The 17,407-nt window shown below is 33.0% G+C and overlaps 1 protein-coding gene across 1 annotated transcript in view; it reads left to right on the plus strand.

Moving 5' to 3' along the window:
• Positions 1-1,312: 1,312 nt before the first annotated feature.
• Positions 1,313-17,407, plus strand: part of LOC110109304 (PH, RCC1 and FYVE domains-containing protein 1) — a 47,936-nt gene continuing 31,841 nt past the window's right edge. The window contains exons 1-2 of the mRNA XM_020840311.2: positions 1,313-1,816; positions 4,757-4,843. Of these exons, the coding sequence (XP_020695970.1) occupies positions 1,757-1,816; positions 4,757-4,843 (147 nt within the window). The 5' untranslated portion in view covers positions 1,313-1,756. The remainder of the gene's footprint in view (positions 1,817-4,756; positions 4,844-17,407) is intronic.

The raw sequence follows: 17,407 nt of genomic DNA on the forward strand, positions 1-17,407 counted from the left end.
CATGAGGGCAATCTACCTCAAACATAAGGATTTGTCAACTATGACTATTTTTCTTCAAAAATGTGATTATTAATTCAGAATATCTATAGTGAAATAATTTATATATCATAATAATATCTTATTTTGAAAATTTTAATAGCAAATATTTAAAATGAATAATAATACTGTTTCTATAATAGTAGCCTTGTTCTTATTTACTAACACAATCATCTTATAAATATATATTTAATATCGAATATATACATATAAGATTCCAACTTTCAATTGAGATTACCCAAAAAAAAAAACCTAATTAGTGAGATCGAACGGCCATCATGGCGTTGAACCACGCTCTCATTTTCAACAAATGAATGGCCTTGATTTCATTGATCATGTGGAAAATCACTGAACTTTTTCCTAATAATGGAACTCAATTGCATGAAGCAGCAGGCAATCATTTCCTTCCCATCTTTTCCATTGCTCATCATCTCAAAAAACCTAGAAACCAAAAGAATACATCAATCTTCCATGATTTCGTTTAGAAATATTAGATGATAACTATATAGTTCATTTTTGGGGAAGTAAGAAAAATAATTAAAAAAAAGTGCTCTAACTATATTTTTAAATATTTTACTTCATTCTTACAATTTTGTAAACTTCTATAGAAAAAATAATTTTTAAAATTGTTGTAAAAAATATCTTCATAATATAAAATTTTTTTTGGAAGCAGCGAAAAAATAATGGCCAAATTAAAAATATTATTTCATGCTGAAAAAATACAATAATAAAAATGTTGTTGCACATAAAATATAAGCTTTATTAAAGTATTTATCTTAATTTTATTATTTGATGTAAAATGAAATTATGTGAAAAGATATGCTGCTTAAGTTAGAGTAGGATTTTTAATTTGAATCACATAATTTATAATTTATAGTAAATCATTCTTAAAAAAAAGATATTATTATTTTGTTGAAATAAATATATTTGTTGGTTTCTGCTTTGAAGTTAGTGTCAAAAGAAATTTCTATTTTTTTTTCTCCGGAAAATAAATAATAAGTCGTCATAAATGACATTTTTAAAAATTACATTAAATAAAGGCAAAAAGAGAATTAATTAATCAACATGGTTATACTTCCCAATGCGGGTTCCCAGGTGGCCGGGTTAACGGACGACCGGTTCGAAAACCGAACCGCTGGGTTTACTCCCCGATGGACTTCGGGCAAGTAAAGGAGGGTAGTTATGCAAAATTATCAGATGACAGGGTGTTTTTTTATCTCATCCACTCACTGCAGTGCAGCTCTAGCTCTCCTTGGTCACCGTTTTTCCAATGGTATATTTTCTTCTTTATTAGATCGATCGGCAGTGATAAAAAGGCACTAAAATACCAATAAAAAAAAAAGGAAGAAGGAGAAGAAGAAGAAGCGAGTTCTCTTTTCGTCCTCTTCCCTCTCCGCTTACATTCTCGCCCTTGATCCGCTGAGAAAGTGGGAGCTCTACTTCATCGCCATTCGGATCCAAAGACAGCCATCGGCTACTAATGCTCATACGAGGTGTTGAACTGCATTTCCGGTACCGTAGAGGCTGGATGACGGGGGGATTCGGTGTTTTATTTCCGATTGAGGGCTGAGTTTTTGCCGAGTTTTTGGGTGGGGCTGGTGATTCGGCGACGTTTTGCTGGAGATTGAGGTAGACGGGAGCTCGACCAGTTGGAATGGGGGGAGATTCGATGTATTTAAGTAGTGGGATCGGATCTTAATGCTTGGTAAGGGAGGAAAGAATGTCGGCAGCGGCTACGGATAATGCAAGGAGTGGCCATGTTGAAAGGGACATCGAGCAGGTACTACTCCGACGATTGTTTTTTCCTGCTTTGCTACTCTTCTTTGAGCTGAGATTGAATGTTTTGCTATTCTAGTAGTTTGAGATGTGGTGCTGCTTGTGGATGGACTGGGCAGTACTGAAAGAGCAGCACGTTTTGATTGTCTTAAGTTACACTTGTTTGGGAAGGTTGTAATACTAGTGAATTTTAGTACAAAATCGGAGGAACGGAATAAATGGAAGGTGTTTACGTTTATATCAATTTCGGTCGTCAATCAGTAATTTTATCTCTGTTGACTGTAGTTTGCTGCGTCATTTGAAACCTCATAGGACCTAGGTAATCACATGCTCAGGCAATATCTATGGAACCTAGGTTTTGATGCTGTTAAATCTTCCACTCTTTTTTTTTTTTTTGCTCTTTAAATCTTTGTGAGAGAAATAACATTCTGTGAATTGTCCAGCCATATGTCAATGAAATATTATTTATCATTATCTGTGGATTGTTTCTATTCTGAATGATGGCAACTGCTTAGGATTGTAATTAGTCCTTTAATGTTGTTCTTCCCTTTGAGGATAGGCTTCTAGTATGTGCGCATGGACTGTATTTTGTCTGGTGATAGAATACATTTCAGAGAATATCCCACTTTTCAACCTTATTTCTGTAGCGGATTTTACTAATGAATAAGTTTTCTGGGATCTCTTTTATGATGGAAGTTATTTCTATCTCTTGTAGAGACTCTTTGATGTATGTATTGGCTGTCCTGTTCTAATAATTACTCTTTAAAGCTAAGTTAGAGCCCCCTAAATTTATGAGAAGCAACATTTAGAAGATCTATGCTGCATTTTTAGTATAGCGTTGATTTATGTTGCTTTCCAGCAATGCTGCACTTTTGGGTTGATTAATACACACGATGTAAATCCCTAACTTGCTTTTGCGCCACCTCAATGGATTCGCGATCATGCAGAATGCACTTTTAGCAAGCTATTGCATCTTTGAGAGCAGTGTCGGCTTATTTTGTACATTATAACGTAACACAACAGTGGACAACAACTAAACAAATCCTGAGTTAATTTGTCATTTTCTGTGCATTCTAGGACCTTGTGTTGCATTGCCTATTATGAAAATATATTCCCAAAAAGGTTGTATTTCTTGATTTTTTTAATTATGATTTTAAAATTGATTTGGAAGATGAAGTTTATGAATATATTTTTCCATCACCCCAATTTATCAAATCCGTCACAAACAAAGTCATTTTTGAATTAATATTACATTGTTAATTATGACTTGATGACTTGTTAGCTCTTTGCTCTGACCAGAACTGTTGTGCTGGTTTGCTTGCATGCAAATATAATGAAATTATTGGCACTTATGGGTTTTTTTTTAATGCATTCCTTTAATTTGAAGGTTCCTGAATTATTAAGTTTTGATTTAACCATTATTACATGGTAAAATTATCTTACTTTGAAATTTATAAATGGATAATTCAAGTAAAGTTAAAAGGTGACTCTAGTGGGTGGTTAAGTTGTTATTGTGATTTGGAGGTCACATGTTCAAGCGAAGAAAATAGTTTCTTTGTAAATGCAAAAATAAGGCTGCTTGCATCAACCTTCCCTGACCCTACATTGATGGAAGCTTCATGCACCAACTATGCCCATATTTCATGAAGGATTAGTTTTTTTTTTTAATTATTATTCAGTCAACTGGCTTAATAAGTTTTCATATTGTTATTCTTCATTCTATCTAAAGATTTCTCAGCTTGGGCCAAACTAATCATGTCACGAGTCTTGTAATTTTATGGTGTATCAGTTCACACTTTGATAGTTTAGAATTTGTTGTATTCACCATGACAGATACCGCTACATTTGCATAAATATCAAAAAAGAATGTGTCTGAAAACCTTACAGCTGAAAGTATCTTGGAAGAAAACTGTTTGCTTTGGGAGGCAAGCTACCGTGGAAGGTGAATAGAACACAACTTTTCCAGTGAATGAACAATAATTGGCATACATTTAGGATTTGGTCTACAACACAGAATTGAGTTAGAAAGGTTGGAATTAAGTTTAGTGAGACTTGCTAATCAGTTGGAATGGTTGGAATTAGAATTAGTGCCACATTATTCAGTTGAAATTATTTGAGTAAAAAAGTGTTACATGGCAATATGGCATTTAGTTGTAATGGTTGGAATCAAATTCTGCTCAAAGTCAGATGTAGGATAGGATGTATCAACTGATTTTCCCTTCTCTGCTATTATCACTGTTTCAGATATGCACTGCTTTATGTTTAACCTTTGCCCCAAAAAATCTTTTCATTTCAATGTGCATGTTTGTTTCATTTCCCATTACGCTTTTTTACATGTATTTTTCTTTATAATTGATTTTGCAACTAGACCAGTTATGTTTTAGGAATCTAGGTATTAGGCAACAAAGAAGTTATTGACGACCAAGTTGAATTAGTTGAATAGGCCATAATGGAGATTGAGATGGTGGATAAGTGCTAAAATTAGGAAGGATGGAGTTTGAAAGAATGGAAGAGCACGTTTAGAAGTTAAGATGGTGGAAAATATATAGGAAAAATACAGTAGAGAATAAGAATTGAATGTTAAGGAAATGGATAAATTAAAGCTAGCCGGGCTAGCTTTTGTGGAAAAAAAAAACTTGCATAAACTAGGGTTAATACATAGCACTTGCAAGTATAAATGGAGAAGAAAATATATAAAGCCAACCTAAAATAATTGGGAAAAACTTTATTGATGATGATGAGGATGGCGATATTGCTTTTGAATTAAGGTTTTTTATGGGTCAGCCTACATTTTAGATTTCATATATCTCAATTTGATGCGCAGAATATTGAACAACCTTTTCATGTACGTTAATTTATCTTTACCACTAATTTTAGCGTGCATTAAAACTTAAAATTCATGTCCCTGAATAAATCATTTTACCTTTTGTTATTTTCCTTGCAGGCTATTACTGCTCTTAAAAAAGGGGCATATTTACTCAAGTATGGGCGCAGAGGCAAGCCCAAGTTTTGCCCATTTAGACTGTCTAATGTACAGTAACTACTTTCTTTAAACATATGCATCTCTATCATTTTTTTTCTTCAATAAATATGTCAGGTTTGATCGTTCTATTGTTTCTGTCTTGCATGTCATCCTCTGATGCAAGTTTTCATCTGTCCTTAGCACTTGAATCTATAATTAAATGTGCTTTAATTTTTTTTCTAAATGTTTTGAATATGGAATTCTATAAGAAATTCAACTTGAATCTAGTGGAGCACATTTTTAATCTTTTATACATTCATATCATGGCATATATATTTTTAATTATTTGCCTTATGAAATGATCCGTTTTAATGAGTATAATACAAAGTGTAAAAGATTGTGACACATCAACTTCATGGAGCTTAGTTACAATGAAGACTGATAAATATATTTATGTCACTTTCTAAGGTTTCAGGGGATTTTATGTTTGAGATACTTTGATTGCTATTTGCTAGAAACAAGTTAAAAACAATTAATATTGGTATTTTCACAGCGTTTAGCACAGTGTGATGCTCAAGCCTTTTTTTGCTTCATTGTGCAAAGTACAAAACAAATTGACACTTTCGAAACTAGATTCTTCATGACATGACATTAGTCATTTAATTAACTAAACTTAAATCATATCAGGTAATAATTTTTAACAAATATAATGATACATTCAATAATTTTAATTTATTTCTATTTTAAAGAAAAATAAAATCAAAGATATAAATAAGACAGCAATAACATCAAAGCTTTATCACATTATGTGGTATTGGCTACATGAATCATTTTTCTCTATTGTGTCCTATTAAAATTCAAATTTTCATGTAAATCTAATAAAAAATGCCATTTCTAATATTTTTTAACCAAATCTTTTTAGCTATATCTCTACCTCTCTTAACATAGGTCAAATCTAAAACATTTACGCTCCTAACTGGGTTATCAAAAGGCCGAGATTTTATGTGAACAAACCATCTAAGGTGACTTTCTAATCTTATCTGCCACTGGAGCTACTCCAACCTTTTTCGTATATGCTTGTTTCGCATTCCGTCTCTAAGAGTAAGGCCACTCATCCACCCGAGCGTCCTCATCACTGCAACAGTCAATTTAATTGCATGTTTTCTTTTAATGGCCAACATTTTGCTCCATAAAGGATTGTAGGTCTCACCACCATCTTATACAATTTTCCCTTAAGTTTGAGGGGTACTTTTCACAATAGGCCCAATGCATTCCTCCACTTCAACCATCCAACTTTGAATTTTACTGATAAAATCTTCATCTATTTCACTATCACTTTGGACAATAGATATAACTAATGAAGAGATAAACAAATACTAACAAAATTATGAATTCTTATGAGAATGAGTGAATAACTAGAGATTAAGAGGCAGACTCAACGTGAAATGAGAGAGAGTGAAGATAATGCTTCAAGAAGCATTCTCAAGAAGAAGCTTTTGAGTTAGAAGCTCTTACTCCAACAACAAGAATCAAGCAGTTTATAAGAAAAATAGTGAAAGAGAGAGTGTAAGCAGAAGAAACTTGTTTCAGTGGTTAGCTTCTTCAAAATATTTTTCATCCACATGCATGATCATAATCCCCTTTTTTTCCTTTCAGTGAGCATTTAATAAAGAGAGTGTGATTAGTTTGATATTGAGTCTCACACTTTTCAACATATTGGGAAAATTTGTCAAGCCAAGCTCCAAGAGATTGTTTAAGGCTACAAAGTTTTTAGATTTGACATACCTTATTAATGTTTCTTTGATTTTTCAATCTAAGTGGGATTTCCATGTGTGCTTCCTCCTCAAGTTTCCCAATAAGAAGATCATTCTTAATATCAAGTTGATATAGAGGCTGGTCCAAATATGGTGTAAGAGAGGGTCAAACTTGAATGCTGATGAGTTTTGCAACTATGAAGTGTTTTGTAATAGTCAGGTATCATATGGTTGGGTATATTATTTTGTAACAAGTTGGGCTTTAAATTTATCCATGTTCTTGTCTGCTTTATATTTTACTGTAAAACTCCATTTATATCCAATTGGTTATTTTCTTGGTGGAAGTTTAAAAACTTTTCATGTACCTTTCTTTTTTAAGGCATGAATTTTTTCCATTATGATTTTTTTCCACTTGGTAGTTTTTAGAGCTTCACAAATATTATTTCGAATTTATTTTTAATAAAGAGAAGTGACGAAAATATGAAATTCAGTGAAAGCTCTTTAGAAGTTACGAAATCATAGATTGGGTGTTTGGAGCATGACCTCATCCCTTTTCTTAAGGCAGTAGGATAGTAGTGATCTACATCATCATCTATGGATTTATTCAAACTAGTTTATTCTTCATTGGTTTTTGAATTAGGTTTGTGTTTTTGGGTGTGCTAGGGATATGTTGGTTGTTGCCTTCTTAGTTTTCCCTTTCCGTCCTAGTATAGATATGAAGCTCATTCTATATATGATGGTGTATTTATAAGTTCATGGGGGAGTTTGTGGATCCGGTAAGGGTTTCGTAGGTTGAATTGGGTTGCACTAAGAAATATTCATTATTGATGACTTTGATGAGAGTTGATGTTGGATGGTCAAATTAGTTTTAAACTTGAAATTCTTGTTTTTGAATTTCCTTCTCCTGAATTGAGTTTGGAATTATAATGTTGGTGTTTAAGCAAGGTTATGTCCATGATATGATAAATTTTTCTAGTAATCAGGAATTAACATTTGTACATTTTTAATTTGGTGAGTGTATAATAAAATTACTCTTGATAGGTTTAGGGCTTAATTTGATCTAGTGCTAATGAATGTGAATTAAGATTGAACACCCAAAATCTTTTGAAGGATGATAAAAAATGAATTTATTCTTGGGAAATGAATAAAGAAGGGTTTGAAATTTAAGTACTGTTGAGGGTGTTTTATTAATGAGATTTATAGTTTTAGGTCAACTTCTCTCCAATGATGCTTAGGAATATTTATGGAAACCATTAGTGATCTATCTAGCTCTAAGAGGTATTAATTTTTCCTTTCAACATCCCTATTGAGGAGTGTTGACATAAAACTTTGGGAGATAATTTGCTAATACCTATTCAAAGTATTCTTTGGCATTATTGTTTTTTAAGAAATAGATTTGGATTGAAATTGAGTGTGGATCATGGTGTTGAAATGATAAAAATGTATCCCATGTCGGTTTTTTCTTTCAATAAGAAAACCCAATGAGATGTGCATGATGTCACACCTTATTTCAACCCTCCCTATCTTGTTAGTTTACCTGAGGTGTAATAGAGATGAATAATCCAATTATATGTGTTTTCCACCAACACCTATCCTAAAATACACTCATTAGGATCGAGTGTGTAGAAAATTAGTTTGTCTACACTATCATAACACAAATACTGTACTTGAACTATGAGATTTAAGGGGGGAGAGATGCTCCAGGATTTCAGGGGGATAAAGCTTTGTTTATTTTTTGAATTACTCCGATCCTCAATTCCCAATTTGATTGAATGGTGGCGGAGGGTTGCCGGTCATCGCCTTCTGATGACGGGAACACCTCCATCCCATACTCTGCGAGGTATTCTAGTGATTTTCATGGTGGATCCAAAAGCATGAGTATTACCAACCGGGATATTAAGATCAAACAACGTCCTTTGATCATCTATGAATGAGGTTGTTTCGGTGATGGGTAAGGGGAAGGAAATAACTGAAGCCGTTCAGAAAAAGATTTTGATGGCTCCTTCACCAATTAAGAATCTATTGTCTGGAATGGAAAATGATTCGGAAGCTTCATCTTCCATTGGCTTCAAATTGAAGGTTAGCAGATTCTCTAATCTTGCTATTGCTGAAAACATTGCGGAAAAATAGGGATTTTCAAATTTGAATTTAGATATGACAAAGCAAGATAAAGATTTGATTACTGTTGAAGAAATGCCTATGAAGAAGGGAATGAAGGTGTTACTGGAAACTGACAATAGCTATTTTGGTTCGGTAAATGAGTGGTATAAGAGCCATCATATTAAAGTGAATTATGTGAATCCGGAGCCTGCAGAAGTTGTAGATGCAAATGTGGTTAAATTGAATATGGATAAGGTATGTGAGAATGTGAAGTTACTTCAAAACTCTCTTGTGGTGAAAGTGTTTGGGAAAGAAATTCCATTTTCTCTTTGTAGCATTGAGCTAAGGAGACAATGGGATAGATTTGGTTCTTTTCAGCTAACCTCATTGGATTTAGATTGGATTTTGTGTTCATCTCAATCTACTCAAATTATGGAAGAAGTTCTGAGCGGTGGTCCTTGGTATGTGGGTGGACATATTATAGGGATGGATAAATGGACACCGCAATTCTCCCCAACGTCGTTAAAAGGGTTATCCTCACTAATTTGGATAAGATTGCCTCATCTGCATCTGCATTGTTGGGATGAGGTTAATGTTACGAAGATCGTTTCAAAGATAGTAGTTCCATTGTTCTTGGATAGAAAAATGTTTAAGTGGGTAGACTGAATTTGCTAGAGCTTGTGTTTGAATTAATCTAGACTATAAATTACTAATAGAGTTTGGATTGAGGGTTTATATGAAAAATTCTTTCAAAATGTTGAATATGAGAAGATCTTGTGCCCGTGTTTCAAATGTGTAAGATTGGCCATAAAATCGATTAGTGTCAGGTTGTTCTTATAGAAGATCAAAATAAGGTCAACTTGGAATCAAAGAATAATGAGAATAAAGGTTTGAGCTCTGAAGGACCGGTTGGTTCTGATAAAATAGCTTTGGGTCCTTGGATACATGTTAATTTCAAGAGAAGTAAAAGAAGAAAGAAATTTCAAAATTAGAATTCTGCAATTAAGCCTTTGGCTGGGAGAATTGATGCTTCTCATAAGGAATCAGCTAACAAGTTTAATGTGCTAGCTTTTGGTTCTGAAGCTAGTAAGGAAGTAGAAAAAGGTAATATCCCGGTTCAAATTGAGCAGGTCAGTTTGCAAGCTACTGATACAAGAAGGAAAGATTTCGAATTTTGATGCTGTTCCTATTGAAGACGGAGAGATTGTTCAAAAATCTGTCAACATTGATGTTGATTCAAAATTAATTGATATGTCAATCCTTCAAACCGAGCTCTTTGAGAATGAAGTTGTTGTAGTTGTTAAAGAAGGAAGTTCTGGAAGATGTTGCAGATATTGATAAAAATATTCAAGTTTTTGAAAAGGTAAAGTCTGATGCGGCTGATTCTTTGGCTTTTAAAGATAATGTCAATGCTAAGGAATGTTTGATGGAGGATGGTAAATTTTTCATTTGCCACCTAAATCAGTTCATCATAAGAAGAAGTCAAATAAAGATTTGAATTCTTTTGGGCCGATCAAAGGAAGTCTTAGAGGAAAGAAATTGGAAAGTCTTGATGAAAGTGAAGGTGGATCTTCACTATTCAAATCATAAATGAGCTTATGAAGGGTGTTGACGGTAGGTATCAAAATAGACGTGGTAAAGTCTCGGAGGAGGTTAGCTATCTGCGGGTAGATGTGGTAAGCTATTCCAACGATGGTGTAATCTGTCAATGGGAGTTCTTACTTTATAAAACTGTTGAGCTTTTTGGTTGGTGCATTGGAAATTAAGGCGTGGTTTATATGAAGAATATGAAGTTTGTGAAGATCCAGTATTCTCCAAAGACTTTAGGATCTTTTTTACATGTTTTTCTTTCTTGTATTAGTTATTATTTTCATTTTTGTTTTTGTTTAAAATTAAGCATGAGTGAGTATTTGAAAGATGGGGATAGAATAAAGAAATTTAAGAAACTTTCTACTCTTTATTTTTTACTTAATCTCGAATTCTGGGATACTAATCAACATTTTTGGTTGTTTAATTTTTGGTATCCCCTCCACCCCAATTGGTTTAAAATAAGGAGTAGAGAATCTTATTTTCTTTATAAAATTTCATATCCTTCAAATATTTTTCTTATGCTTGATTTTCGGTTTAATAAGGCTTCCTTGTTTTCAAAGGATTGCCATTAGATTGTAATAGCTTTGGTTTTCTTTTAATGCAATTTGCATCTTCTAAAAAAAAAAAAAAAAAAAAAAGCAATGAGATTATACCTTAGGATTAAATATTCAGAAGCATGCACAATATTCATTAATACAAAATATAGAGCTTTACTACATAAACTCATAAAATTTTACGTGTTCAAGATCTTTAATTTATAGCTTACTGATCAGCATTCTATCTACTTAAAAAAACATACACCTAAAAGGACTATGTATAAAGTGTCGTTGATCACCTGCCTAAAGTTTCGTTGGCTCCATTCCCTTTCCTGTAGCATATATAGTAACCTAAACACTCAATGGGATAAACAATTCTCGTATAGGATTCAAAATACGAGAATAAGAAACAATTAATATGCATGTTAGTATTTTGAGCTAATGCAAGAGTACTAAATAGAAATTATATTATGCCTTAGTTTTAAAAGTAGGAAGGCTTAAAAGAGAAGATTATAAATAATATAAAAATGCAAGTCTAAAGGAATGTATAAAGTGTATCTCATTTAATAATTGATTAATGCATAACAGTGTGCAATTACTATATGAAATTTTCAAAAATTCTCTCACTGAATTCCTATTTCATTCTGTTCATTATTTTAAAAAAGTCATATGATGACTATAGGCTTTCACACATTCAAGGTAGGTTGTCACCTAGCCTGCCGGTTAACTATTTAAGGTAGCTTGTCACCTAGCCTGCCGATTAACTATTTAATAATGAACTCTCTCATTAAGGTTGGATTCCAATGTGCCAACTTTTTATAAGTCAGAGTCAAGTACCTCCGTACAATCCCTATTAAGGCTTATGCTGTTAGGTCTTTCACATTTTCCTAATGTAGGTCATTATTTGTTGGCCTATCCCCCATAACATTGAATTTTCACAAATTTTCATTATCAAAAGTATTGTTTTTACCTGTAGTGACTTGGTGAGCATGAATGCATATGTAATAAAAATAAACTATCCTAATAGACATATAGAATACATTTTGATAAGAAACAATTCTAATGAATCTTGAATATCACACATTTGAGATAAATTCTTTATAAGCATGTAATCCTAAGCGTGCAATTTCAACTGTAAATGAAATTATTGTTCTATGCTCAACATGTAGAAATTCTATAAAAGTAGTATTTGCTTCCTCTAGTAGAAATTGAGCATCTTACTAAAACAATTGGGTTCTCTTTTGGATGCATGTCCTTATTTTTTCCCTCCGAAGTCTCAACCTTGTATAAACTAGCAAACAATGATGATTTTATTAAATTATAATGCTTTTTTGAATGTCATATTTTAATTAAACACAAATAATCTTAAACAACATATTACCTCAAAATGCTTCTCCCTCATTCAAGTTTCTTATCCCTACAACACGAGTCCTACACAATTGAAACTTCCTTACCTAATCTCTACTTCTTCATTTCCTTCTCTTTTTTTCCTTTTCTTTTTTCTGGTTCTAGCAGCTTCTTCTTCTTTTCCTTTTTTGTTTTCAGCCTCTACAGCCACCTCTTATGCCTTCAGATTCGGCTAACTGCTACAATACCGCCAGCAGCTCCTCACGGGCCACTCTTGCTTTGCCCCGCTGCAGGTATTTGCAAGGGAAATGGCTTAGGGTAACTTTAGATATTTTTTATGTTATAAGAAATTATATTAAATTGAATTAATTTTAAGTTCCATCAACTTAATCAATACCATTCTATCTTTATTTATTAGTTTTGAAATCTGGATTTCAGCATAGCTATTGTAGATTAATTAATCTGCAGTAATATTAAACCTAAACTTTAGAAAAATGTAATTCTATGCATATATTAATTTAAGTTGATTATTTCTATAATCTCCTATATATCAAAATGATTGAAATGAAACGTAGTATTTAATGAAACTGATTTTGATGAATTTCGAGATGTTTGAAAAAGGGGTGAAATTTTTAAGGAAATTTTAAGCTAATATTTTTTGCAAAAATTTGGGTATCATATATGATCAGTGATGAAGGAAATAAATCTTGCTCTAGAGGCATTTTTAACTATTAAGGTTACGAAGGTTTGTAGATTTTATCATGATAGAATGTATGAGTGTGTTTAACTAGATAATATATTTCATACTAAAAATTATTTGAAATTTTTTTGTGAATAAAGAAGAAATTAATTTTTAAGAAAATTATAGTTTGGGCGTCTAAGGTGATAATTTTAAAGTCAAACATTACTATTATTATTTAAAATGTATATAAAATTTGAAGGAGTTTTTGTGACTATATAACTTTTTGTTTGAAGCCTGCACCATAATTTAGAAGTAGAGTCCCGGACACACATTTGCACTACCAATCATTTTCCTTGAGTGAACCTAAAAGTTGCAATGATTTGGTGGAAATCAACAGTACATTTCTTTTGTAATCTCAAGTGTGTTTGATGTTTGATAATAAGTTGCAATCTAGGTTAGGTACTAAAAGCATAGAGTTAAGTGACAGGTCTTTGGGAGAATGACAAAACTTGTTTCGATCACTTTTAAGAAGTAACCCATCTGCGATCTTTATACTAAATTTTTTATGGCTTGGTTGAATTTTGGTAGATATTTTTGTCTCCTGTCATATAATTTGACACTCCTGAGTTGGCCATTTAAGTAGTAGTTTTCTTCTGATTTTAATGAGGGTGATTAATGATTGACCTTTTTGAGCAGCCAAGCTTATTGTCGTGATATTCTGGGAAAACTTTTACTACGAGAATAATTGTTTGTTTTAGGTTTGTTATTTAGTTGGTTGAAATAAAAAGAACCGAGTTATTGCGATTGTCTTTGTTGTTGTTCTTTTTTGAAAATGTTCAGTCCAACGTTTCATTATGGATTATTTAGATTTTGGATTTGAGTTTTTCATTTTGAAGCTAGTTTCAAGCATTGTAGTTGTCAGCTTGTTAACCAATGATTGTTTTGGTGGCAGTTGCCATCATCATCATCATAGTTGCCACGAAAGAGGATCATTCACAGATGTGTTCAACACTTCTTTTTGGATGAAGATTAGCTTTTAATATTAGTGTGGACCCATCAACATAGAGGAGAGGCTCTATACTAAAGAATCATTTCATCTCACAGGAAGTAGAACAGTAATGTATCTGATACAAACTTGAAAATTAGAATGAGAAGAGTGAAGAGTAGAACATGAAATGTTGTATGATTGAATTTTATTCCCTTGTTTTGTGTTAAAATAATATGAGAAATTACATAAATAAGTAAAAAAAATAACAATCAAGGAAAGAAACAAATATGAAATCTAGTCTTTAATTATAGAATCCAAAATTAACTACACAACAAAGAATGGATGCTGCTGTCACAACCTGGCTCGGATGCTCGACTTAACGAGGTTGTGGGCTCCAAAAATTCCATTGTTCATTTGCCCCGGCCTCTCCCTACAAGTATTTTTTCTTTTATTGTTTGTGTAATGACGGCGAAGAGTTTTAACGGATTTAAGTTCCGGGTGAATTTTTAGAAGGAAGATTGGGTTTTAGAAAAGACACTGACTAGAGATTTTGACCTCTTTTTGTGAGGATTTTATGATCTTAGTTCTGGTTTCCTATAGGCGCAATGTCCATATAATTAATTACCCCTCATGATAACAAGAGAGCACTTTTGATTAAGGCTAGTTATTAAAGAGGTTAAATAGGTTGTAAATCCAGCATATAATAGCAACAATCTTAGGGTTTGAATTTGAGATATGAATTTTATGATTTGGAATTTATCACCATAAACTTAAAACTAGTGGTGGGGGGAATGAAGATGAGCCCGATCAAGATCCCATGGTTCCGTTGTCCTGGGCTGTCATGTTCCTTGGGCTACTTTGTCAGAGGAGGTAGTCGACCGAACCTGACAGAAGGTACCTTATCGGCAGCCATGGGTTGCTTCGTCCAAGAATACATTGTAAACTTGGGTTGATGTTTGTCTAAGGGTATAGATTTGAATCCACCTTAGATGACAGAGGGCTTTATGCCTATTAAATATACCTTATGATTCATCACTCAAGGGTTTGACACTGTTAGGAAACATACGGGCTTTGGCCATAATCGTAATATAATGGTGTTATTTTATGCCAAAACCACCCGATCAGAGGGCACGTGCCACTTCCCTGCTGGCAAGAGACTATTTGAGGATGAATCTTACTGATACACTCGACACGCATGCGCTCTTTGTGAGCTGAGGTTAATTTCAAATTTATCACCCATGACAAACTGTTGTGGGAGGTGAATTGATTTTAGTTTTAAGTTTTTAAGATAAATAATTTCATTTTAGAAATTTAAACTTTTGTTGAATTTGAGATTTGACCCCTCCGGTTGAGAATTTTCTTCATCACGGCCATCATCGGGGTGGAGTTTGAAGTCATTTGTATTTTAGTAGAACTTTAGGAGGTATTTTGTACTTCAAGTCATGTCAACTCCGGTCCTTTCGAGGAGGAGGATGAGACTTGAGTATTTGACCCGTGCAACATTCTCGAACTATTAGATTTCGGACTCAGATGTAATGATCGGAGCACATGCGGGTTATGTTTAATTTAATGATATAATGAGTGTTTGGCCCTACGCAACATTCTCAGACATTTGTGTTTATAACTTTAGCACATTTGTCTAACCACATGCAAGGTTATTTTGTGCTTCAGTTTAAGGGATTATATTTAATATATATGGGACATTTTAAAATATTTAAATATGATCCATTTACGCTAGTGATTTTATTTAGAAAAATGCCCGAGATTTTATTTAAGGGTCTACGAACGCCTTTTATCTGCTTGTACATATGTTGCAGATCTGATGGCATTTGAGTGTATTAGATTTCACTTTTCACTTTAAGCATTCTATCCTTCAAATCTTGAGCCTTTATATTCATGCTCATGTTATCATATGATCTTATCATTGCGGTGAAAATAATATAATAAAACTTATATTTATTTCTCTTCATGAGCAAGCACATTTCTTTTCTTGCATCTATGTTTCTAGTTCACCCTTATGTATCAATTACATCATTACGAAGCTTCCAGAACGACTCTTGTTTAGTATCTTTTCTACAAGCTCTTATTGACACTAACAAGTGTACACTAAGTAATGGAGCTTGATTCGATGCATCATTAATGTTTATAACATCAACAATAACATGATGGCTTGCACTTTTCAATACTATGATCAATTGCCTTGGAGGTTAGTTCACATTTGTAGGAAGTTGGGTCAATATAATATAATCATCTTATAATTGATCTTGACATTTGACAAGCAACATAAGCAAGATGTCTTAGAAACTTAGAACATAATAAAAATCTTCTATCAAACGATATTTATTTTATAGATGTGAACTCATTTACTAGCCTTAGTTACAAATCTAATACCTAATTAAAGTTGGCAATGCAAATTATATATAGAGAAAGTTGCTAGCATCAAATCTTCCGCTATGGACTTCTAAAAAATTTTCACCTTCATCTAGAATGTAGTCGTTATAAAGGAAATCTAGTGATAATTTCCCTTTTAAACTACCACTATATATTTAGGTAATTCCATGATATTTAGGTAATTCAATGTTCCTTTATAGAATATTTTCCTATCAATGGATTACTATTATCATCAAATAACCTAGTTGAAAATATAGGTTTCACAACCACATAAGATGAACTGCCAGTATTTTCTTTGATTTGCAAGTCCTTGTCGGTTTAATATTTCTCTTCTAGTAGGATGAATTCATACAATATAGAGAGGAGAGGCAGGTAGCTAACTGGGCCTCCTAAGGTGCTTTCATACAAAATGCTTAAGTGTAAAGGGTGACATATTTTTTTTCAAGTTATAAATCATGCTTTCATTAGAAAATTACCCCTTTTTATAATATAATTTTGAAATATTTTCTTATCCAGAAACTTTTTTAACACAAGGTGTTTTCATTAATCCGAATTATTTCATTTTGAGATTAATTATGAGGGGTCCTTTAATTTGTTTAAAATTTTGGCAGCCTCCCAACATCTCCTCTCCTTGTTGAGAGGTAGAGGAGGGCACTTGCCCTTTTGGCTCAACTAGGTCGGATCAAATCGATGGCAAGGAGCTCGGGAAAGTGAATCAATCCCGTTAATAGTGTTCAACAATTCTTGTTGCGCGCGATGTGTCGATTTAAGCAATTTTAATTTAATTAAATTTTTTTTAAAAATATTTTTTATTCCCCTCGAAAATCCGGCAGCCTTCCGGCGCCTCTTCCCCGCTAGGAGAGGTTAGGGAGGGCACTTGTCCTTTTGGCTCGACTCGGTCGAATCAAATCAATGGCAAGGAGATTACGAGAGAGATCGAGTTTTCAAGTCTTCAATCTCTCGACCGGATCAGCTCGACGGCCAAGGGTTTTGGGGGATCGAATCAACCCTGGGACTTCATTCTAATTTTTAATTTATTGTGATACCTGTTATTATTATTATTATTATTATTATTATTATTTTATTTAAATTTAATTTTAAAATATATTTTTTTTCTTTTCAATTTAGACTTTGTTTGGTATTGCTTTCTTAATGCCTATTAAAGAAGCTTTCTAGTAAAAGATTAAAATTTGTGTGCTAAAATGCTGCTTTAAAAAGCAGTAAGAAAGCCGTCTCAAATAAAAC

The sequence above is a fragment of the Dendrobium catenatum genome, unplaced genomic scaffold (assembly GCF_001605985.2).
Source record: "Dendrobium catenatum unplaced genomic scaffold, ASM160598v2 fragScaff_scaffold_703, whole genome shotgun sequence".
Lineage (NCBI taxonomy): Eukaryota > Viridiplantae > Streptophyta > Magnoliopsida > Asparagales > Orchidaceae > Dendrobium > Dendrobium catenatum.